Source organism: Giraffa tippelskirchi, chromosome 8 (genome assembly GCF_054371585.1).
Source record: "Giraffa tippelskirchi isolate mGirTip1 chromosome 8, T2T-mGirTip1v1.2.pri, whole genome shotgun sequence".
NCBI lineage: Eukaryota > Metazoa > Chordata > Mammalia > Artiodactyla > Giraffidae > Giraffa > Giraffa tippelskirchi.
This window is the reverse complement of record NC_137282.1, coordinates 144,017,334-144,040,525: the sequence shown is the minus strand read 5'-3', so window position 1 is coordinate 144,040,525 and position 23,192 is coordinate 144,017,334. Positions and strand designations below refer to the sequence as shown.

Below are 23,192 nucleotides of genomic sequence, written 5' to 3'. Positions count from 1 at the left end.
ATTCTGTAAAGTTGGTACAAGCACAACCAGAACAACTAAGACATGAAACAAAATATAGATATGGCTTATTGTGATGCATTTATCACTGACTCCTCCTCCTCCATAACCATGTACCCACACACATCTAGCCTCTTGATTCCTCTGCATTTCCATTTGAGAGACTAGTCCAAGGCAGGTGGGCCTGATCTGGGAAGGAATGGGAGGAATTCCATTCAGCCTTTACCACAGAAGTGTAAAGGGTGCCTTTGGATGGCAAAAACAAATTACAAAGGTGAAATTACCTCAAACTGGTTATGACAGTCATTTGTCTTTCACTATATAATTTCTAGATTTATTTTTTAAATTTCTAATAAGAAATTTTGATCATAAAATAGTGGAGTAAATATGGCTGTATTCATTAGAAATGCATGCGTTTCTCAGTTAATTATAACACCTAACTTACAGTGGCTTAAACAAATTGGGGTTTATTTTTGTCATATGCTAAGAAATCCAGAGGAGGGCAGTTGCTGGCACTGATTCACATACCTAACAGTTGTCAGGGACCAGAGCTGTCTTCATTCATAACATATTGGTGTTCATCCTAACATTTGTCATCATGTCATGGTCACAAGATAGCTACTATAGCTCCAGATATCACATTCGTGTTCAAGACAGGAAGTGGGAGAAGGCAGAACTAAACACATCTGTGCCATTTTATAAGGAAAATATAAGCTTCCCCAGACACTCCTAGAAAATATGCTTATTTCTTTTTGGCCAGAACCATACTGAATGGCCAACTCTAGTATAAGGAAAGCTGAAAAGCATTTAATTAGGTACATAGCCAACAGTTAGGTAGATAGCTTCCCCAGTGGCTCAGTGGTGAAGAAACCAATGCAGGCAGGAGACACGGGGAAGATCCCCTGGAATAGGAAATGGCAACCCACTCCAGTCTTCTTGCCTGGAGCCTGGAGAATCCCATGGACAGAGGAGCCTGGCTGGCTACAGTCCATGGGGTTACAAAGAGTTAGACGCAACTGAGCACGAAGACTATATCTGAGCCTCTGTTCTTCCTAAGAGGGCCTGGATAGCTCAGTTGGTAGAGCATCAGACTTTTAATCTGAGGGTCTAGGGCTCAAGTCCCTGTTCAGGCGTTGCTCTAGAGTTTTTCAGATAGCTCAGTCAGTAGAGTAACAGACTTTTAATCTGCGGGGTCCAGGGTTCAAATCCTGTTCACACTTGAAAGTGAAAGTCCCTCAATCGTGTCCAACTCTTTGCAACCCCATGGACTATATAGAGTCCTGAATTCTCCAGGTTAGAATGCTGGAGTGGGTAGCCTTTCCTTTTGGGCATAGACTTTTAGGCTCCTCAGTGGCTCAATGGTAAAGAATCTCCTGCAGGTTTGATCCCTGGGTACAGAAGATGCCCTGGAGAAGAGAATGGCAATCCACTTCAGTATTCTTGCCTGGAGAATCCCAAGGACAGAAGAGCCTGGTGGGCTACAGTCCCTAGGATCACAAAGAGTTGGATACGAGTGGAGCAACTTAGTGTAGCTAACATGAAGTATTTCTTATGGAAGAAAGAAGGGGTGTACAATAGATACTGGGTTGGCAGTTAAAAGCATTTGCAACAATGGCATTTTCCCTTCCTTCAGAAATCACACAGAAACAAAACAAAACAAAAATAGAAAAACATTTATGCAATTATGCAAATTTGACATTTAACCCAGAGTCATGTGAAAAACAATCCAATATAATCAGAGCATAACCCTAAACATTACCCAGTATTGACCAAAGACAAAGTCCTACCAATGGCTGCATTTTTTCAACAAAGCTAAAAGAGGGGAAATTTAAAGTAACAGGTACATGTTAAGGGAAAAAAAAATACTGTTTATTTGAAACAGAAAAGGTATGATGGCTAGAAGAAAGAGACTGCCTGTATAGGCATCTATGCAATAACATATTAACTCATAAAACAACATGCTTTCTGTAAAAGTACACAAAAACTAACAGGATTTATGGAGAAAATAAAGTTGTAGGGTAGATTATTTAAATTCTACACAGCTTTGTCAGGAGACATTAATAAAACTACAGAAATTCCAGTAAAATTATAAATAGAGACAAAAAAACATATTAGATAAAAAAATATTAAGTATTTTTTAAATATTAAGTATTCTAAGGATTTTTACCTTAGAAAAGTGACGGTATCTTGTTAGAGGTGTAAGGAAATGGTGAGGCAAGGGTCAAGGGATATCATCATCAGAAGTTCAGATGGACAAGCATTTGCATACTTTCCAAGAAATGTAGTGAAACTACAAAACATATAATGACAGTTCTGGCTCATCATCTTGTTTTTATTTTTTGATGCTGGCTTATAAAAAGATATTTAGTTTTTCCTGCTTAAATATTTTCCTTCTTTCATAAGGAAGCTATTTCATGATTCCAAATAGGACTTTATGCCATGAAGTGAAATCCTGCTGCATTCTACATTGTAGTCAAGTTATTGTCTATCTACTGCAACTACTTCTCTATGATACTTAGAGCAGAAGATAACTGAGAAGTAAAAAGCTCTTGTGGGGTAGATTGTTGAACTGTATCATCATCTTACAGACTTCCATTTGAGCCTCAGCAGCTAACTGTTGGAGCTCTTGTATACAGAGAGCTTCTGCATAAGACTGCAGCAGTTCCTCAATATCTCCACTCAGCTTTTTCAAATCCAACCTCCTCTGCAAGAGCAATATAACTTGCTTTGATTTAGCAGAGCTCTTCTGAAGGTTCGAAGCCTTTAGAATCATAAATTAAATCAGGGAGAAAAATATTTTTTTCTTTTTTTTTTTTTGGCTGTGTCAAGCCTTAATTGTGGCACTCATGCTCTCTGTTGCAGCATGCTGGCTTCTCTCTAGTTGCGGCGTGCCAGCTCCAGGGCACGTGGGCTCTGCAGTTTGCTGAAAGCGAGTTCTCTAGTTGAGGTCCACAGACTTTGCTGCCCTGTGCATGTGAGATCCTAGTTCCCTGACCAAGGATCAAACCAATACCCCCTTCATTGGAAGGTGGTTTCTCAACCAATGGACCACCAGGGAAGTCCCAATCAGGGAGAATCATACCACACCCCAATGCAAGTAGGCTTTTGTGACATCATCTCAAGCCTATAGTAATAGCAATTGCAAGTTTAATGCTTTATCAATTCCAGAATTCAAAAACTGTGTGTGCATCATCACCTGGTGTAGACGCAATAAACACCTTGAATGTTATCCTTAAATAATAAGCTTTAATGACTGTGATCACACCCTGATTAGAGGGCTGAAGAAAAGTAGTTGTATTAGGAGGTAAAAAGAGAACTTTTAATAGTTGAAAAAAGTTCATCAACTGTTGGACGATGGCTTAGTGTATTACTGAGAATTACAAGAATTTTGAAAGAAAAATTGTTTGTTCCTCTTGCAATATTTTAAAAAATCATCTACAAAACATCACCTAGAAGATAAGTAAATACCTGCCCTGCCATCCAAACTTTCTTGTAGACTTATAGTAGACATTCAGGCTAATCTTTACAATTCTTTTTAAAGCTTGTAGGTTGGCAGAATAATAAATTACACCTGCTTTAGATTTAAATTCCTACTGGCATTTGCACCCAGCATCACCATCTTAAATACTGGACCTTCTGTTTCCTCCTTCAAGATACAGGCCCTTGAGACCACTTGCTTCCAACCGAGAGTGGTTTCATCAAAATTAAAAACCTGATCTAGGTTATATACTTCTTTGTCAACCAAATTTCTTAACACTGGGGGAAATGTCTTTTCAGCTTCTCTGCACTCACAGCTTCACCAGAGAGCTAAATATTATGGAAATCATAGCAGTTCTTGAAGCCACTAAACCAGCCACTATTTGCACTAAATGAAGGCACTTCTGCACTTTCTTCTTAAGGTCATATATATTGCTAATGTCTTCTCTTTAATTTTAAGAAAGGCTGCTTCTCATTGCTTCTTTCTTTGGTATAAAATTCAAACAAATGTTCCATTTCTTCCATTTCTTTAGGCCTTGTTCTGACAAATTTTGTAGCAATTGCAGCTGTTCCAGCTAGATAACTTTCTTTTATTTTCCCAGCATTGTCTCTAATTGTTGGTAAAGTTGACTCTTCTATTTCAATTGCATGTTTTTTTCATTTGTTTAAAAACATTTTATAATTTTGAGCTTTTCTTTAATTGTTAAATTTTTTCTTTCATGCTAACTAGCAGAAATTTTATCACCAGCACGCTTCTGTGGCACTTGCAAACCCCCTTGCTTGCTCATTTTCTGGAACACAAAAAAATTTAGCAAAAATTGCACGAAAATGGGAGGAACTATGCACATAAGCACTTCTAAACCAGAGACTGGGGCAAAGAGGAAGGATGTGGAGGTGAATGGGCAGTATGTACAGTACTGTATGTCTTCACAACTTGCTGTACTTGGCTATAGTCATATACTTTGCATTCACCTGCTCTTACTTAGGTGGCCCAAAACATCAACTTTTGGGGAAAACTCATACATGAGCTGACACAATTTCAGCATTATATTGACTTATTTCCCTATTTATCAGTCTCATATGAAAGATTTTACATTCCAGAAAAACATGTTAACAGATCATAAAACGTTAAAATGTTTTATACATACATAAAACGTTCATATTAAAAAAAGAGTTCAGATAAATGTATGGATAGTATCTTAACAGAAATGGGAATGTTTGGCAATACCCATAATATTCTAAAATTACTGTCATAAAAAGCAAATATATGCTCTTAAAAATAACCTCTAGTGTGATGGACCTCACATACCAACAACTGCAAGTACTGAAAAGTATCTAGAAAATGATGCAATTAATCTCTTCATTGTACAGATGAAGTCATCAAAGTCCAGAGAAGGTGTGTACCTGAGGTTACACAGCTAATTAGTGACAGAGCCTATTATAGAATCTAGATCTTACGATTCACCATTTCCTGATATTTCCATTAAATGAGGCTACTTCTCTATTTGTTTCTCCTAGAAGGTATTCCTTATATTCTTACACTGATTTGCTCCCATATATGGTCAAAGTAGTGGGCATCATAAGAAGATAGCTACTTTTATCTCACAGTCACTAAATAAAATATACTTTCTATTCACAAGCACTAGACCAAGGTTTCCCATTTGGTTTCCCATTTCCTTATTAGAATCAGCTACCACCAACATAAAAATTGTTATCCCAGAAGCGTGAATCTATTCATCTACACCAGTGATCAAATGACAATGCCCAGAATCCAAATTTGCAGCAGTCAGTGTGAAGTGAACTCCACTCACTCCACCTTGGACCCACAGCACTCAAATCCTCCACAAAAGATGGCACCTCCAATTTCTCACCTGCTGTCTAGGTTCATCAAGCTCCCTCTCCAAATCCTCCAGCACAGTCACCACCTCCTCACCACTCTCAGGATGATGCTTCCGCACCCAAGCCTGGAGCTCCTCCGGCAGGATGGTCAGGAGCTGTTCCAGCACCAGCAATTCCAGGATCTGCTCCTTTGTGTGTGTCTCTGGGCTCAACCACAGACGGCAAAGTTCCCTGAGTTGGCTCAGAGCCTCCCTGGGTCCGGGAGTCTCCTGATAGCAGAACTGCCGGAAACGTTGACGAGAGAGTTCCCTGCTATGAGACAAATTCTTCTGTAGGAAGCGTGCCTGATCCCAAATAGGGTCTTCTTCTTTAACCTTTATTTTGATAATTTCCCCTTGTTCCTCTGAACCCTGCCCAGCCCAGGCTGGGATGGCCCCGGGGGCTGCTGCCATCCTTAGCTTGGCCTTGCTCCAACAAGGATCTAAGCAGACGCGTGATTTTACTTGAGGTCCCCACCCAGTCTTTGGTCAGGAAAGCTTTTTTTAATAAGAAAATCCTGTTGACACAGACAAATTACAGACACAGCTAAGAATTTTTGTTTGTTTGTTCAGGTGACAACAGGGCAGTTACTTGAGCAATTCCATTGAAAGTGAAGCCATTCTCTGACAAGACCGGAAATTGTGAGTACAGAACTATTCACTAAAGCTCCAGGATCACAAATTGAGCGGCAGCTTGTTTGCGAGACAGAAAACTGAGGAAACTCTGGCCCTAAAGCCTAGGTCTACTATCCCCAACAAGAAAACCACACAGGTCTCTTAGAAACCGGCGCTCCGAGGCCCAGGCCCGGGATGGGGGTCGAGAGAGAGGGGCTTTTTCCACACGGCTAGCCGTCGGCGGGGAAGGCCCGATTGTCGCCGCGCAGAGGCCCTCTCCCCTCCGCCACTTCCCCCTCAAAGGAGCTCGGACCCTCTCGAGCCAAGCTACAGAAGTGGGCAACAGGCGACACTCCCAGGCGAGGCGGTGGCTCGTCGCACATACCCGCCTCAGGCCCCAGCTCGTTCCAGCCAGGCCCGGGGAGCTGCGCTCACTTCCGGTCCGCTCTAGGATTCCAGGTGGTGCAGCCAGCTCGGTGGTCATGGTAAATCCGAGCGGTGAACACGAGGTCACAAGTGCTCTGTAAATTGTGGAGACTTAACTCCCGAGTTACCCAGTTACCGGTGAAGAGTTTCACTGTGTGAGTAGAGCTAATGAGGGGGCTGCACTGGATTTTCTCGTCACAGTGATAATCTGTCGCTGCACTAAGATCTGCAGCACTCATCGCCGCGACCTAAAACAAAAGCAGAAGAGCATCTCTGCGCGATTGCCGTTAGCGAATTCGTAGGCTCCACCTGGCCTTTTCACGTTAGATGTGGGCCACTGTCTCCCTTCCCAGTAGCCGTAATTCAGACTCGAAAAGGAAATGTAAAATCTAGCTCCTTCTTTCCCTTTTATAGATGGGGGAAAAAATCAAGATCCATATAGTGAGTTTACCCCCTAATGACAGCAGTAGCTATTCGTGCTACTTTTGGCTCTGTGAGCCATACTGTAAACAATCCTGGAAAACTGGCCCCAGAAAACTAACAAGGAAAATCTGAACGTGTTTTCAGAGTCTAAGCAGTCGCTAGAGTTGGGCGACCAGAACATTCATACCTGGCTCAAGCTCCTTCAGACAGTGTGCTCTGCCAGGCAAGGTATTCAAAGAATGGATGTAGGTGAACGAAGAGAAAACTCTGTTTCAAGAGGAAGAGGCTGAGGCACCGGTGGATTCTGCTGGAGGTCTAAAAGCCCAGGCATCATCGCAAGTGCCAGACTAATTCCTCTTCCTCCTCCCCACCCAGTCTGTCCCCCACAGCCTTGTGAAGAGCACTCAATAAATAATAGATGCCTGAGAGATATTTGTTGAATTGCTGAATGTCTTCCTTTCCCCATTCTTTTTCGTTCTACTTTGATCTCTATTAGTTACTCACATTTCGGCATTTCTGATTCAAGAGACTTTTAAGAATCAGAGCGTTTCTTTTGGAGATCTCAGAATCAAAACTTCTTACCCTTGAGATCTGTAAATGTCCTGAGTGAGTCGCTAAAGTCAATGAAATTGTATATAAAATTTTGTCCATGTGCCCAAGTCATCAGAACCTCAAATGGACTGAGATGGATCTCCTCATCTCAGTTTCTCATTTTCCTAGTTACTATTAACATGTTGCATTTATCTTTTGTGGTTTCTCCCTAACTGTTAATCCTTTGCAGTCAGGGGTTCTGTCTTCTACTCTTTCATTTTCTGCACGCTCTGATCACCACCATACTGAGCACAGGAGGCAGTCAGCAAGGAGTAAACCCAACTTCTAAGTCCTCTACTGGAGGGCATTAAATTTTTTTGGTACATTTTCCACTTTTAATTACTGAAGTAATTATATATCACAAAAGGGAACAGGACAAAATCTTAACCTATTTAAAAATGAGTACATAAATTCACAAACTATGACAAAAATTGGGTCATGCTATATATTGCATTTCAGCAAATTGCTGAGTTTGCTTACTAGTCTTAGACTAAATCCAGAAACTGCCAAGCCAACATGTGTACCTATATCAATCCCATTCTTTTTAGTATATTATTTCTATTGAATGGATAGGCATATTTTCAAGTTTCTGATATTAAAAAATATTACAGTGAGCATCTTTAGATATATTTTTAAATTTTTAATATTTTTATTTCTGTAGAATGGCTTTTTTAAAGAAAAATTGCTGAGTAGATTATTCTTACAGATATTGCCAAATTGCTCCTTGGAGGGGTATTTATCATGTTTCACTAAGGGTGTCAAGATCCCTCTCTAAGGCCCTGGAAGGTGTCGCCCTGTTTGAACATATATTTTTGTAAAACTTGTAAAAGTGTATTGTAATGGAAATTAGTTAAGACTGCAGCCTCTTTTTCCTCCAGTCTTCCCTCAGATACATCATATATGTCTTGGAGTAACTGTATCTAATTTTGTGTTGAGAATGTCTATTCTTTCTCTTGAAAAATAGCCTTGTGTCCTTCTTAAGAAACTCGTGTAAGTTTCAAACTTCACAGAACTTGGATCCGCCTCTGCTGGTCTTCTGAAAGTTAATTTATGCTCCCAACCGAAGCGGAAGAGAGAGTGCACGAATTGTCTCGAATTATATTGTGCCCATTGCCTCTTCCCCAGCAGCAATAAAGCATCACATTTCATTATCAGCGTGTACTCAATGAAACTTGATCTAACTCGTCTGGGTTGAAGCTACTGAAAACCTACTGCGGAGGGAATATTTAACTATAATTGCGAACAAGGTCTTAATTTCTCGGTTGGTCCCATGGTGTAATGGTCAGCACTCTGGACTTTGAATCCAGCAATCCGAGTTCGAATCTCGGTGGGACCTCTCAGGGGCACATTTTATAGTGCGCATCGGAACTGGAGAAAAAGCGTTCGCCTGCTTTACACAAATGTGGTCGTACTGGATTCTCCTACTCTGTTCAAACCAAAATACCGAATACTTCGCCTGGGAAGTAACAGATTCTTTAAAATCAAGCTTTCCAAGCACATAAAGTTCAACAGCAGGGAGGCTGAGTAGAAATGGTGGCGGTTCCCAGTAACCTCACGAACTTCTCAGGGGCCGGGTGGAACGGCTCCAGCAGCGCCAATTCCTTGATGCAGGCAGCATCTCAAAATCTCCGAGGTACGAAGGCCTCCTCGCCGCCACGCGGGCTCCTAAGCCGAAAACCCCGCGTACCAAGGAGCTGAGCCTCGGCCCGGAGCGAACTTTCTTCGCTGTGACACACACGCCCGGGGTCACTTCTTATCCCCTCTTCCCTTTCCCATTTTACCCAGCAGTTCACTCTCGCCTGTCTTCTCTCATTCCTTCTTCTCGTTCTCATCATCCACCCCAAATGAAAAGAGGCTCAGGGACAAGAAATGTCCCCCTGAAAAAGTACTCCGTGTGTAGACCGGAATCAAGTTGGAGATAAAGCTAATCAAACTTGGAAAGTCCGGTTAGCTCTGGGAAGACACTTACTGTGCCATTAGAGAGAAAGGTGGGCATGTGGGAAGCAAGATTTCCATCAGCTGTGCCGGAACTAAATTAGAAGACAGGTGTCTATGTTCTGTAGAATTTAACCTCTTATATGTCATAAGAGGCAACCCTTAAATCCAGTGATCTATTTTCAGGTTCCTTCTTGCTTCGACATTTTAATGTTCTCCTATGTTGCAAACTACCGCACAATTGCACTCATTTCACACGCTAGCAAAATAATGCTCAAAATTCTCCAAACTAGGGTTCAAAGGTAAGTGAACCGAGAACTTCCAGATGTTCAAGCTGGATTTAGAAAAGGCAGAGGAACCAGAGATCAAATTGCCAACATCCACTGGATCATCGAAAAGCAAGAGAATTCCAAAAAAACATCTACTTCTGCTTCATTGACTATACTAAAGCCTTTGATTGTGTGGATAACAACAAACTGTGGCAAATTCTTCAAGAGATAGGAATACCAGGCCACCTTACCTGCCTCCTGAGAAATCTGTATGCAGGTCAAGAAGCAACAGTTAGAACTGGACATGGAACAACAGACTGGTTTCAAATAGGGAAAGGAATATGTCAAGGCTGTATATTGTCACCCTGCTTATTTAACTTATATGCAGAGTACATCATGAGAAACGCTGGGGCTGGAGGAAGCACAAGCTGGAATCGGGATTGCTGGGAGAAATATCAATAACCTCAGATATGCAGATGACACCACCCCTATGGCAGAAAGTGAAGAGGAACTAAGGAGTCTCTTGGTAAAAGTGAGAGAGGAAAGTGAAAAAGTTGCCTTAAAGCTCAACATTCAGAAAACTAAGATCATGGCATCTGGTCCCATCACTACATGGCAAATAGATGGGGAAACAGTGGAAACAATGACAGACTTTATTTTCTTGGGCTCCAAAATCACTGCAGATAGTGATTGCAGCCATGAAATTGAAAAACGCTCCTTGGAAGAAAAGCTATGACCAACCTAGACAGCCTGTTAAAAAGCAGAGACATTACTTTGCCAACAAAGGCCCATATAGTCAAAGCTGTGGTTTTTCCAGTAGTCATGTATGGATGTGAGAGTTGGACCATAAAGAAGGCTGAGTGCTGAAGAATTGAGGCTTTTGAACTGTGGTATTTTGAACTGTGGGACTCTTGAGAGTCCCTTGGACTGCAAGGAGATCAAATCAGTCAATCCTAAAGGAAATCAGTCTTCAATATTCATTTGAAGGACTGATGCTGAAGCTGAAACTCTAATACTTTGGCCATCTGATGCAAAGAGCTGACTCATTAGAAAAGGCCCTAATGCTAGGAAAGATTGAAGGCAGGAGGAGAAGGGGACAACAGAGGACAAGATGGTTGGACAGCATCATCAACTCAATGCACATGAGTTTGAGCAAGCTCCAGGAGATGGTGAAGGACAGAGAAGGCCGGCATGCTGCAGTCTACATGGTTGCAAAGAGTCAGACATGACTGAGTGCCTGAGCAACAATATGTAACAAAAAAAATTAAATCAAGTCCTACTCTCACCAATTACAATAACTTACTGAACTATAAATATTTCATTGACTCATTATGAATTACTGTTGGCTATGCAAGACTCTGTAACAAATTAAGGTTACTAAGTTTATGAAAGCAGATTCTTTTATTTCCCACTATAGACACTTGACTGTACCTCCACTTATATGATCTGTGATGATGCTAATTAGAGGGGGAAATAACATTTCTGCTTGGGGTGCTACCTTAGCAGGCATGCTCCTGTTTTCTTTCCACCTTGTTGATGCTAATATGATCAAAAGTACCCCCCTAAAATATTCTCTCTCTTCTGAATTGGCCTGATAGCCTTCCCCATGCAGGAAGTTTCTAACTGCAGCCCCTCCAACCTCTTCCATTTCTAGCCTGTGGTTCTCAGACATCTGCATCAGTGACATAGTAACCCAAATAGACACCTTCCTGGAAATGACATAACAAAAGGGAGAACCACTTTATTTCAATAACTGACAGAGAATTTAATGATGTAATCATTACGGTCATATCGAGCATCAAGGACCCATTTGTTGTAGCTCAAATTCAGGAACTCACATGTTATTCAAAGTCTATAAATTACAAGTAATGAAAAATACCTGGCTGTAGGAGATAAGCGCACTCAAGAGACCCAGGACTCAAGAGAAAGCCAAGTAACAGCTGCTATAGGGAGGCAGATTAAGTAACAGATACACAAGAGACTGGGAGAACATGTGGATACTTCTGTGGGAATCTTATCTGTTCTGTTGGTCTCCCATCCCTTCAGGAAGCTGAAGGGATCCCTGTGGATATTAACAAGAACTCCCTACTTGACCAAAATTGTGTTAAGCTTCTCTGAGTCCTCTAACAAACCATCCTTGGCCTTCCCAGCATTTGGGCAAGAATCTTGCTAAGCCAGTTTATCTAGAATCCCCCTCAGCATCCTTGATATCCAGTCAAGCTCCCCTTTCTTCACTCTTGATATTTAATCAAATTCTTTTTAGTAATTTTCCACCTAATGACTCCTTACTCTGCCCCTTTGGCTATAAATCCTCAGCTGCCTCTCTTGTATTCTAGATTGAGTTCAAGCTTCCCTACTGCAACAGTCTTAAATCAAGTCTTCCTTGCCCATCTTCCTTCCTTCCTTAACTCCATCTAGTGCAATTTTTCTTTGACAGTTGCCTCAAGGAACTTATAGACATAACCTAGGAAAATTGCTTTTGCAGAAAAAAGATTTAATTCAGAATTTGAGGATACGATCAACATATAGTATGTGTCCAGTGTAGAGGACTGAATGGATTAAAGATAGCCAATTTCCTGAGGATATGAAACAAAATTTTTAATTTTTCCAAGATATGAGAATGTGACTGGGAACACTGATGGCAGGAGCAGCTTTCTTCAGCTGAATATTCACAGAAATAAAGAGAATTCTGGCTAATTGAATGTAATACGTATATACCTCAACCAGATATGAGGCTTTAAGATCAACATGAGAAACATCTGGATGCTTTATTAAATTACAGATTTCAGAGCACATTTCCTGACATCATAATTTAATAGGTCAAGAGTGAAGCCCAGAATTCTTCATTCGCTACACACACTTGAAGCAGCCTAGAAATAATACTTCAAATTGTTCTCACCTTAAAAAAAAATCAAAATTTAAATTAATTAAAGCAAAGAATATTCCATTTTTATAAATGTAACAAATATTTTGTTGTAATGAGAGAAATGAAAATTAAATTACACTGCAATATCACTTCCACCTACTAAAATGACAAGAGAAGCCAAAGTTGGCAACATAGCATATTGGGGAGGGTGAGGGGAGCAAGGACCTCAGACATTACTGTCTGGGAGTGTAGATTAATAAAATTCCTTTAAAGGGCAATTTGGAAGTATGTGTAAGTATTTCAAATGCATATATGTTAGGGCACAGCAAATGCCTTTTAAAAAATTTAATGTTACAGTGTTACAAATATACATTCAAAATTATGTATATATGAGTAATATAAATGGCTATATATAATATTATATATTATTATATATAAATGTACAAAGTTATTCATTTTAGCATAGCTTATAAAAACAAAAGATGGGGATGGGGAATCTAAATGTCCAATAGAGATCTGGTTAAGTAATATACAGTAACCCATGTGTTGAAATACCATACATCCTTGGCAAAGAATAAACCGTGATGATATGGAAAACTCTCTAAGATATATTGATTAAGGGAAAGAGGGAAAGCACAGGCTAGTGTGCATAGTATGTTATCATTTGTGTTATCTGAGATAAAAAGCTATATTTATTTCATGTGGTATATATTCATATATGCTTAATATGATTCTGGAAGAGATAAAATGGCTATTCGTGGGGAATGTAATTAGGTGGTTGGAAAATAAGAATGGATGCAAAATTTTGCTATATAGCTTCACATATATGTATACCTTATATATTTATAAATATTTTAATAATTCTAAGTTAAACTGTATTTCATATATACAAAATTAAATAAAATTATTTTATAAAATAATATAATATTTTATGTATGTATAACAATACTTTCTCCCAAAGTTCTGACAAGATGGAGATGGAGATCACAAGAGAAGCTACACAATACTGACTTTCTTCTCTGTTTTGCTAATGGAGGAATCCTTGGATCTAACAGGAAATATTCTACCGGATGTATTTTCAGTTTTGTCTCTAAGCAGGTGCATACTCTCCTCCTTAAGGCAAGAGATCCTTAGTGATGGTTAAGTAGTCTATTGGGGGGGAGACAGTTTAAATCAGCAAACTTTGTGAAATATTGCAGTACAATTAAAAATAGGCTGAAATTTTCCTGCAAGTACAACATATAATAATTTATTGTGTATACTTCCATGGATGATTTTAGGCAATGTTTTTCTATATCCCTAAATTAACTACTCTTCCTCAAAAAAGCCCCTTGAAGAAGTTGCCATTTCAGGTGATGATAAACACCATTCACATGGCAAGTAGAAAGCTACTTACTGAATAACACTGCTAGAAATCTACTTACTGAATAACAACTGTTCCCACACAGCAGTTGTTCTGAAGGGACCAAAGAAGTCCAAGGAGAACCTCACGACGAGGGTGGGATTCGAACCCACGCGTGCAGAGCACAATGGATTAGCAGTCCATCGCCTTAACCACTCGGCCACCTCGTCTGATGATGGCAGGGTAAAATCATGCATTTCATCACTGCAGTTCTATTCTGGAGCATTGTATCAAATTGCCATTTTTTTCCTTCTTTCTCTTGGTTTAATCCTGGCTCAATTCTTGTGATCAGATTTTTAAGAAACATTTCACAGCAACCATAAAACTGAAAATGACGCTTAGAGTGGTCCAGCTACTTGGCATATACAAAATGACCAGGTAAAACCAGTATACTTCGGTGCTTAAACACCTAGATCCTTGTTGAACACATGAATAAATGAACATAGCCAGGATTTCAACCCTGATTTGTTATCACGGCTCCAGTCATCTGCCATGTTTTCTCCCAGAGACTAGGGTCCCTCGGCGGCTACACTCTGCAGTCGAAGGGCCGAATTACCTACATCCTGATTAGAACATGTCCCAGGATTCCTGTTTTCTGGGAAAGAATTAGAAACAATCAAGTTTGTCTCTGTGATTCTTATGTTTGCTTCTGAAATATGCTGGACTGCTAAAAAGTCACCTTCATTTCTGCCTTGTTACCTTCTCTGGGGCTTGGCATTCGTCAATCTGTGACACACAGCAACCAGTGAAAAGGTGGTTGGACAGAAGTAGAAAAACACAAGCCTCCTGCGGGCCATTTTGGTTATAGAGTAGATTGGCATCTTAGAGTGAGCAATTGATTTACCGTGGCTGCCACAAACACAAAGAAGGGCCAGGAAGGGAAATCCTTGCTCGTGCAGGAGCCAGGACGCCTACCTACTGGTTGTGGTTCTGTCCCACTCACCATGTGGCCTTGGGCCGGCCGCTTCACCAGTTCCATACCCACTCTCTCTGTCTCACCTCCACAATTCTCCTCTTTCCCGTGCAGGATGAAGTTGAACTTGACAACTTCAAATAAACCAAGTATCAAGAAACTGCTTCCACTCATTAGGGTTCAAGTGCTTTTCTATATTTAGTGCAGAATTTTGGAGATAAATTTGAAAAGACTCTCACATGCTAAAATGCTGTAGCTCTTCCTTCTCATGAAATCTCTGCTTTGGATCTTAACTTACGGCAAGAGTTACCCTCTTCTTTCCTTCTCATATTCCTTTACTGAATTTCATAGAATCTTCATCATACAACATGCTCTGAACAAATTCTGTCTCACTGCAGGTTTTGGCCCATAAGGAGAAGGTCAGTTTCAGTTCCTCCACCTCTCTGCTCTTCTGAGTTGTATTTCTGTTGCTACCTGGTTTCAGGATAACCTCTCCTCTGCTGATCCAGGTCGGTTTTCTACAATTCTTGCTCTCAAAGTCTCCAGCTCTCAGCCACTCTAGGCAAGACTCCCACATCTAGAGCTCTATGACTAATCACCCTAACCTGCTCCCCATGCAAAAGCAAATAAAGAGACAAGGTTGGAGGAAAGGAAAGTTTGCTTTATTTTGGATGCCAGCAAAGAGTGGGGTACGGTTGCCTGCCCAAAGGCCAACTCCTCACCACTCACAACCAGTGAGCAAGAGCTTTTATAGACAGAGGGAAGGGGCTACATGCAGAAACAGCACAGTCAGCTCTGACAGTCATCTTGGAATTGGTCATCAGTGGTCTGAAGAGTATCATCTTGATTGTTTTAAGTACAATTGATGTTTAGTTTCAGGGCCAGTTTGTTCCTGTTTCTTTGAGGCCAATTCTTGGAACTCTGGCAGCTTAGGTCATGGCTATAGCATGGTCATCACGTAGTTAACCTCTCCACCTGTTGGGGGTTTCAGTATCTACAAGACAGCTCACAGGATATGGCTCAGAATATTATCTATAGCCCTTGAGAAGGAACTAGGAGTGCAGTTGCTCAGTCTTGTCCGACTCTTTGCGACCCCATGGACTGTAACCTTCCAGGCTCCTCTGTCCATGGAATTCTCCAGGCAAAAATACTGGGGTACATTGCCATTCCCTTCTCCTTGGGATCTTCCTGACCCAGGGACTAAGGTTCTTTTAATGACTAGACAGTTATTATTTAGTCTTGTTGGACTCTTTCCCTGTGTTTCTGCTTTTTTTTCACTTCTCTAAACTTACTCTTTGGCTAAAGATTTTCCACAGGCAAAAGGCAGGCAGAGGACATGGGGGACAAAGACTATAGGGTCTTGCTCTGTTTCAAAGATGTATTGCAGCTTACTTTCAAATGGGAGAGAGAGGAAGCAAATGATAAATCAAATGGGGTAAAATATTAACAGTCACTAACTCTGGATAAAGGTATATGTTATTTTGGGGTATTGTTTTTATTTTTTTCAAAATTTTAATTATTTGAAATTGTTTCAGAGGGAAAGAGAAAAAGACTGCGCTGGACGTGCCCGAGAAATCGAAGGCTGTGAATTGGGGCTGGGCTCACTCTTTAAAATATAGGAGACTCTTCCCTTTCCTAAATCATTCGAGGTACTAATAATTCTTGATAGCTCCCTGATTTCTAAAGGACTGGTCGCGGATAAACAGAAGCCAGTTCGGCACTGGCAACCCACTCCAGTACTCTTGCCTGGAGAATCCCATGGACGGAGGAGCCTGGTAGGCTGTAGTCCATTGGGTCGCTAAGAGTCAGACACGACTGAGCGTCTTCACTTTCACTTTTCACTTTCATGCATTGGAGAAGGAAATAGCAACCCACTCCAGTGTTCTTGCCTAGAGAATCCCAGGGACGGGGGAGCCTGGTGGGCTGCCGTCTATGGGGTCGCACAGAGTCGGACACGACTGAAGCGACTTAGCAGCAGCAGCAGTAGCAGTCCTGCCTTGCCTGCTTACCTTTTGTTTTAAGCAACAGCCCAGCCCAGCCCAGCCTCGGCCAAGCTCGGCAAAGCAGGGGGACGCCAAGGATTTGCGCGAGGTACATGTTGCTCCTTTGGATGACCTGGGCGCCTACGTGATGCCAAGCACCCAAGCTCATGCTTCCAATTAGTCCTAAGCGATCCGTCCAGGACATCGTGAGCTCGCTGGGATGTTCCCTGCCATCACCACGAAACTCAGGGGATTTTTTTTTTGGCTTCCGGAAACGCGGATGATTTGAGGGTCTTTGTTCCAAGGAAGGTGGCGCTGGCGCGGACCCGCTTTGACTCCACCTCTGCTCCCTTCCCAACGCCACCTCCTCAGCGGGTACCCCGGCTGCCCAGCTACCTGCTTCGGTCTCCTGAAGCCTTACAGGTGGAAAGGGCAGGAATGGAGGTTGGAGAGTAAGAGATAACAGATGGTCTCTTTTCAGCCTCCTTCCTTTAGAATTTCATTCTGTTGTTTTCTTCTCAGGCCGCTGCGCAGTCGATTTCGCAAATGGGCATTTCCTAGGCAGTTTACTAAATCTTTGAGAAGCAAAGGCTAATGATTATAAATCACGACAGGAATCCAAGGAAAACTGCTGGCAGCTGGGGGTGTAGCTCAGTGGTAGAGCGCGTGCTTAGCATGTACGAGGTCCCGGGTTCAATCCCCGGCACCTCCACCAGTTTTGAGGGGGATGTATTTGCGATCAAGCCGCTTTTCCTTTCGTCTCACCCTTTAAAACCGGGTATCTGCTTTCATTCAGTTTTCTATCTGTACTGCCTTTGTGGTATCCAATTTCTGCCCCGAGAGTGCTGCCACCACCAGAAACCTCCAAGCGATTTTGAAAGATAATTGGCCTAATTTCTTTGGATTTCAAGTTGAAAGCAGAAAAGAAGAAAGCAGCAAGAAGATCAACAAGAGACTCTCACTTTCATTCACTTTCTCCTGAATTCTGAAGCGTGCTTAGAGCAAAAAACACACTGGAGGTGGAATAGTAGAAAAATATCATTGATTTCTTCCTAATGAGCATCTGACCACCCCATGCTTTCTTTCTTTTCTTGAATCACTTGATGTGGAAGCAATGGTCCTCAATTATAACCACAGGGTTCTATGCATAGGGAAACAATAAAGTGTTATCTGTCATCCTATATGGTGCCTTCCAAGCCTGAACTGAATGACAGATTGAATGGAGACTGGCTGCTTCAATGAATTCAGACCATTGCTGTTTTACTAAGATTGAAAGTGAGAGAGGTCAAGCATCTAAATATCTCCTGTTGAAAAAATTTCAATCAAAATAAATGACATGGGCTCATTTCAGAAATAAATTCGAGTGAAAATTATTTCACTTCTACTTCCACAACAGAAGCAAGTATCCCACTGTGTGTCTTAACCAACCTAATAATCAGAGCTGATTTGCTTAGACCAGACCTAGTCTGAAATACTGGCTGAATATATAAGAGGCAAAAAAAAAGAATCGGTTGTCCCTTTTAAACCTGTTAATTTCTAGGAATTAGTTTTTCTTCTTGAAAATAATTCCATACAATATTTTTTAGTAAGTTTTTATGATCTGTATCACCTATTTAAGTCCTTTTAGGTATATTTGTGGTCACATAGATTTAATTTTTTAATGACAAGGATATCTACCGTCTTTACTATTTTAATGTTGTAATGGAGGTACTAATCAAGGCATTTAGCATAAAACAGTAATTAGAGGAGTAACTAGTAGATAGGAGGGGATAAAGCTCTCTCTGTTAGGATTACATACCTAGAAACAACTCCTCAAAACAGAAAAGCTACTGCTGCTGCTAAGTCACTTCAGTCGTGTCAGACTCTGTGCGACCCCACAGATGGCAGCCCACCAGGCTCCCCCATCCCTGGGATTCTCTAGGCAAGAACACTGGAGTGGGTTGCCATTTCCTTCTCCAGATGGACAATTTAGTAAAGAACCTGGTTGCAAAATTAATATATACACTAGTATTCCTAGACCCAGGCTTTGGAGGCTTTTGGTTATTGATTTATTATTTTGAAAGCTGACAAATGAAGGAAAAGAATCAAGTATTTATACCACCTCTCTTATCTGGAGTGGACTTCAGGATAAGCACACAGTTGATGAGGGAAACTTTTTCTCTGTAGAATAATCACTGCTAATACATGCAGGAGGAATTATAAAATTAGATTCAACATTTTGCAACTGATATTGCTTTAATGTATCTAGGTCACAATCATCAGTGGCTGCTACAATCATGAGGTAAAATTGGATGAGGGAGCTCTAGAATGCATGGAACAGGCTGAAATACCTGAAATCAATGATCAATTTCTCATCACTAAAAGTGAGACCAGTACACATCATATGACTCTTTCTCTAATATATATTTGTATTCAGTTCAGTTCAGTCACTCCGTCATGTCCGACTCTCTGCAACCCCATGAATTGCAGCATGCCAGGCCTCCCTGTCCATCACCAACTCCCGGAGTTTACCCAAACCCATGTCCATCAAGTTGGTGATGCCATCCAACCATCCCATCCTCTGTCGTCCCCTTCTCCTGCCCCCAATCCTTCCCAGCATCAGGGTCTTTTCCAATGAGTCAACTCTTCACATGAGGTGGCCAAAGTATTGGAGTTTCAGCCTCAACATCAGTCCTTCCAATGAACACCCAGGACTGAACTCCTTTAGGATGGACTGGTTGGATCTTCTTGCAGTCCAAGGGACTCTCAAGAGTCTTCTCCAACACCACAGTTCAAAAGCATCAATTCTTCGGCGCTCAGCTTTCTTCACCGTCCAACTCTAACATCCATACATGACCACTGGAAAAACCATAGCCTTGACTAGACGGACTTTTGTTGGCAAAGTAATGTCTCTGCTTTTAAATATGCTATCTAGGTTGGCCATAACCTTCCTTCCAAGGAGTAAGCGTCTTTTAATTTCATGGCTGCAATCACCATCAGCAGTGATTTTGGAGCCCAAAAAAGTAAAATCTGACACTGTTTCCCCATCTACTTCCCATGAAGTGATGGGACCAGATGTTTGTACTATTTATTTGTAAAAAAAAAAAGTCCAAAATTAAAAATTAAAAATTTAGTTCTCAATATATCTTTATGCTTTATATTTTATATGAAATACATTTTAATTTTTATTTTCATCAAAGAATGGCTTGTATTTCTTTTTTAAAAAAGTTTGAATTGAGATAATTGGCATAAAACACGATATTAGTTTTGGTTACTATAGCTTCTGTTTCTTGAAATTCACTGTAACGTATATAGTTTTCTTTCAGCTTCACTGAGGTATAATTGACAAAATTGTAATTATACAATTACAAATTGCAAAGTTGTAAGATATACTTAAAGTGTAAAACATGATGATATACATACAATTTTCTTAATAGGGAAGAGAGAAGTTTTGGATTGTTATTATTTCTTATAAAAATTTGATCATGTCAGTAATCACTATGAAAGAGTGGAATAAAAATACGTCATAAAAACGTAACAATGACTTTTGGTCTACTAATAGGACAACCAGAGTGGAGCAAATATGGAAGGCTAGTTTATGAATGTAGGTAGCTTTTTTCCTTCAAAACCAGCTTCCATAATTGAAGAAATGTTCTAACCTCCCTTGAGAACTCATTCTGCCTGTGCTAATGTCTTTTCTATGGTATATATTATTTAAAAGCAACTGTTCTTGATATATTAGAGCTACAATCCTTATTAAGGATGGGTGGAGGGGCTTTGAGCAATACTTTCCCCCATAACTCAATACACTTAACTTCAAAAGACTCCCTTATTTATATCTTAATATTAATCCTTTCAAGGGTTAAAGGGCGAGAAGTCAGCTGAAACTGTAGTTCAGTTAAAGTGGAGATGCCAGGAATCGAACCCGGGACCTCATACATGCAAAGCATGCGCTCTACCACTGAGCTACATCCCCACAACTGAAGAAAGGCTTTCTTCCTCTGTTGACCAATAGTGAATATGGTTTATGGCTAGACATTCTGTGCGCTCCTTCAACCTACACTCGTAGAAACACAATCAGGTTTATTTAATAAATACTTATTAAATAATACCATCCATAGATTCCCGGTACTTTCCCTTAATATTCTTAGAATTTATCACGGCTAATCACGTAGATTTGTTATTTGATTAGATGTTTCCTTCTCTAGCAAGATAGCTTCAATAGGGCAGAGCCTGTGCTGTTTTCTCTCCTAACTTTGTATCAAGTCCTTAGGGTAGAGCCTTGCAGAGAGCGGCCACTCAATAAAGAGCAGTGAGAAATAAATTACAGGCATATTCTGTTCAGGATGTATGTTACAGAACAGAGAATCTTGCAGGGAAGTGTGTGTGGGAGAGGAGGATTCACAAATATATAAACAAATGATTTCAGTATGACAAGTCCCCTGGCAAGGAAATGCTTATGTAACTATAGTGGCAGACACAAAGTATACCACATTCTTGGCCAGAAATTGATGGCTTCAGGAGTCTTGAAAGACAAGACTTGGCCAAGAGTTGTACTTGAGGACAAATTTGGCCTTGCAGGATGAGTGGCTGTTCTCACATTTCCACCATAGTTCTAGGCTCTAGTGGAGTATGAAGCCCAAAGTGCCCAGCAGCGGTTTGCTCAGGCTCATGGTGGGACTATGTTGGCCAACAGGCCTAAGGCAAGAGTTGCAGGTCTGAGATGCAATAGTTGGTTTTATTGTATTTGCCCTTGGCAAAGATCCACAGAAAAATGAGATCCAGTTTGTCAATGGCCCCAGCCTCTCTGTGACACTGAGATATGGATAGTGGACAAGGTGCTGACATGGTGTATTTGATAATTCTGCTGGAGACTGGACGGGTTAGGCCTAACATTGTGGACTTCCAAGCTTCAGAACTGCCTCTCTCTGGTGCAGATGATCACTGTGTTGTTGGAGCAAATCGTTGAGTATTTTTCAGAATTGTTCATAGTCACACCTGCCAAAATCTGTCCTCCTGTTTTTCAGCAACAAAAACATAGTCCTTGCTCTTTTTCAGAGGTTTACTTTCAGCGTTCAGAGCGCATATTAGGCAGACCAACATTCCTTGCCAGGCCCGTCTAAGAATCAGCTTAGGTTGCTCTGTTGACTTTCTGGTGTTACTCCTAGCATTTGAAGCTAGGTCACATTTCCAACTGTCCCCTCCTGCCTCTCAACCCTGCTCTGTCCTGCCTTGACTACTGTGGAGGGCATGGGCACAATTCCTCACCTTCCATCCCACCCTTTCCTCTTGTGGCAGGTTCCTTGGCTTCACCTGGTTTACCTCCCCATGGAGGCCGCTTCTCTACCATTGGAACAAGTCTTGTTCTGTCCCAGTCGAGGTGTTCCCGGGGCCTCTGAAGCACTGGAAATCTCCTGGGAAATACCCAGTGCAGTGATAGTGCCCCACTTCTTCCCCAAATTCCTCTGGGTCCAGCTGTGTTGGCGAGAAGAGAGGGTAGGATAACCTGCACTTTCCAAGACCTTGGAAAGGTCCCAAGCAATGTGCTCACCTTGTACATTTGAAAAATTTGCATCCATGAGCTTTTGCCATAATCAAGTTTCGATTCCAAAAAGGGAGACTGATACACCGGCTGCCACATCCAAAGAGGCAGCAGGCATGCAAATGATCCACTTCCCACCCAGGCAAGCACTGAGGAAACTGTGTATTGAATGTAACTCAGGAAGCATGTCAGGGCCCCAATATGGAAAGAATGGACACATTGGTGGCTCTTATTCCAATCCGTGGAGAATGGTGGTGCCAGACCATTTTTAGTGATAGAGTGATTTTTCTGGTGAATTGCAGTAAGAAACAAGCCTCAGATGTGGTAACTATTATGCTATTGCCTAACAGTCAATGTTCCCAAATTCTTAGAGAACCATCCTCCCAGACTTGAGCAGTGTCAGGTCTAAATGCCTTTAAGGGTTCCACATGTGGCCTGCACTGACCAGCTTGGAAGGTGCTAAACTTTGTTCTTTTGAATCCAGTTTGTGATGAGTATCCGGGATTTCAATCATTCCCCACAAAAGAGGAATTCTTTGTAATTTTGGTCAAAAACTGAGTGATTTAGACTTTGTCCCTTGTTCCTGATCTATTGGAGGCTGAATAGCTGAGTGAAGTGTTGCGGCGGGTGGTCCCTTCTTTCTTTCTTTCCTTTGTCCCTTGGTTCGATTGGTAGTAGAGCTTGTTCTCATGCATGAGATCTTGGGTTTGATCTCTGGTGTGTCCAGTTGTGTCCCATTGCAAGATAGCCTTTACCTGTAGATGTGTTTTATTTAGACTTTTTGCTTTTCTTAACCTGTTCTTACTCATCTTTCTCTCTCCTTTTCTTCCTATAACTAGTGGCTATATTCTCTAATGTTCAGAGGCTTTCAAATATCAAGAGAAATTTTCTGCTGTTT

General features: G+C 41.2%; 1 protein-coding gene and 5 non-coding genes across 11 annotated transcripts in view; 3 read left to right on the top strand and 3 right to left on the bottom strand.

Annotated features, from left to right (window-relative positions):
* SCAND3 (SCAN domain containing 3) overlaps positions 1–6,385 on the bottom strand; it is a 48,960-nt gene extending 42,575 nt beyond the window's left edge. For all 6 annotated transcript variants that reach the window (XR_014062889.1, XR_014062890.1, XM_081522995.1 and 3 more), the window contains exon 1: positions 5,346–6,385. Coding sequence is in view for 4 of the 6 variants with exons in the window: in XM_081522995.1 (XP_081379121.1) it covers positions 5,346–5,765 (420 nt within the window). In the remaining 2 variants the exon portion in view is untranslated. The remainder of the gene's footprint in view (positions 1–5,345) is intronic.
* On the top strand, positions 1,058–1,130 carry TRNAK-UUU (transfer RNA lysine (anticodon UUU)). The gene has a single exon. It is a non-coding gene; the product is annotated as a tRNA-Lys (tRNA).
* Positions 6,386–8,670: 2,285 nt separating the features above from the next.
* On the top strand, positions 8,671–8,742 carry TRNAQ-UUG (transfer RNA glutamine (anticodon UUG)). The gene has a single exon. It is a non-coding gene; the product is annotated as a tRNA-Gln (tRNA).
* A 5,224-nt stretch (positions 8,743–13,966) lies between these two features.
* On the bottom strand, positions 13,967–14,048 carry TRNAS-GCU (transfer RNA serine (anticodon GCU)). The gene has a single exon. It is a non-coding gene; the product is annotated as a tRNA-Ser (tRNA).
* Positions 14,049–17,413: 3,365 nt separating this feature from the next.
* TRNAA-AGC (transfer RNA alanine (anticodon AGC)) lies at positions 17,414–17,485 on the top strand. Its single transcript has one exon. It is a non-coding gene; the product is annotated as a tRNA-Ala (tRNA).
* A 3,171-nt stretch (positions 17,486–20,656) lies between these two features.
* TRNAA-UGC (transfer RNA alanine (anticodon UGC)) lies at positions 20,657–20,728 on the bottom strand. Its single transcript has one exon. It is a non-coding gene; the product is annotated as a tRNA-Ala (tRNA).
* Positions 20,729–23,192: the final 2,464 nt, after the last annotated feature.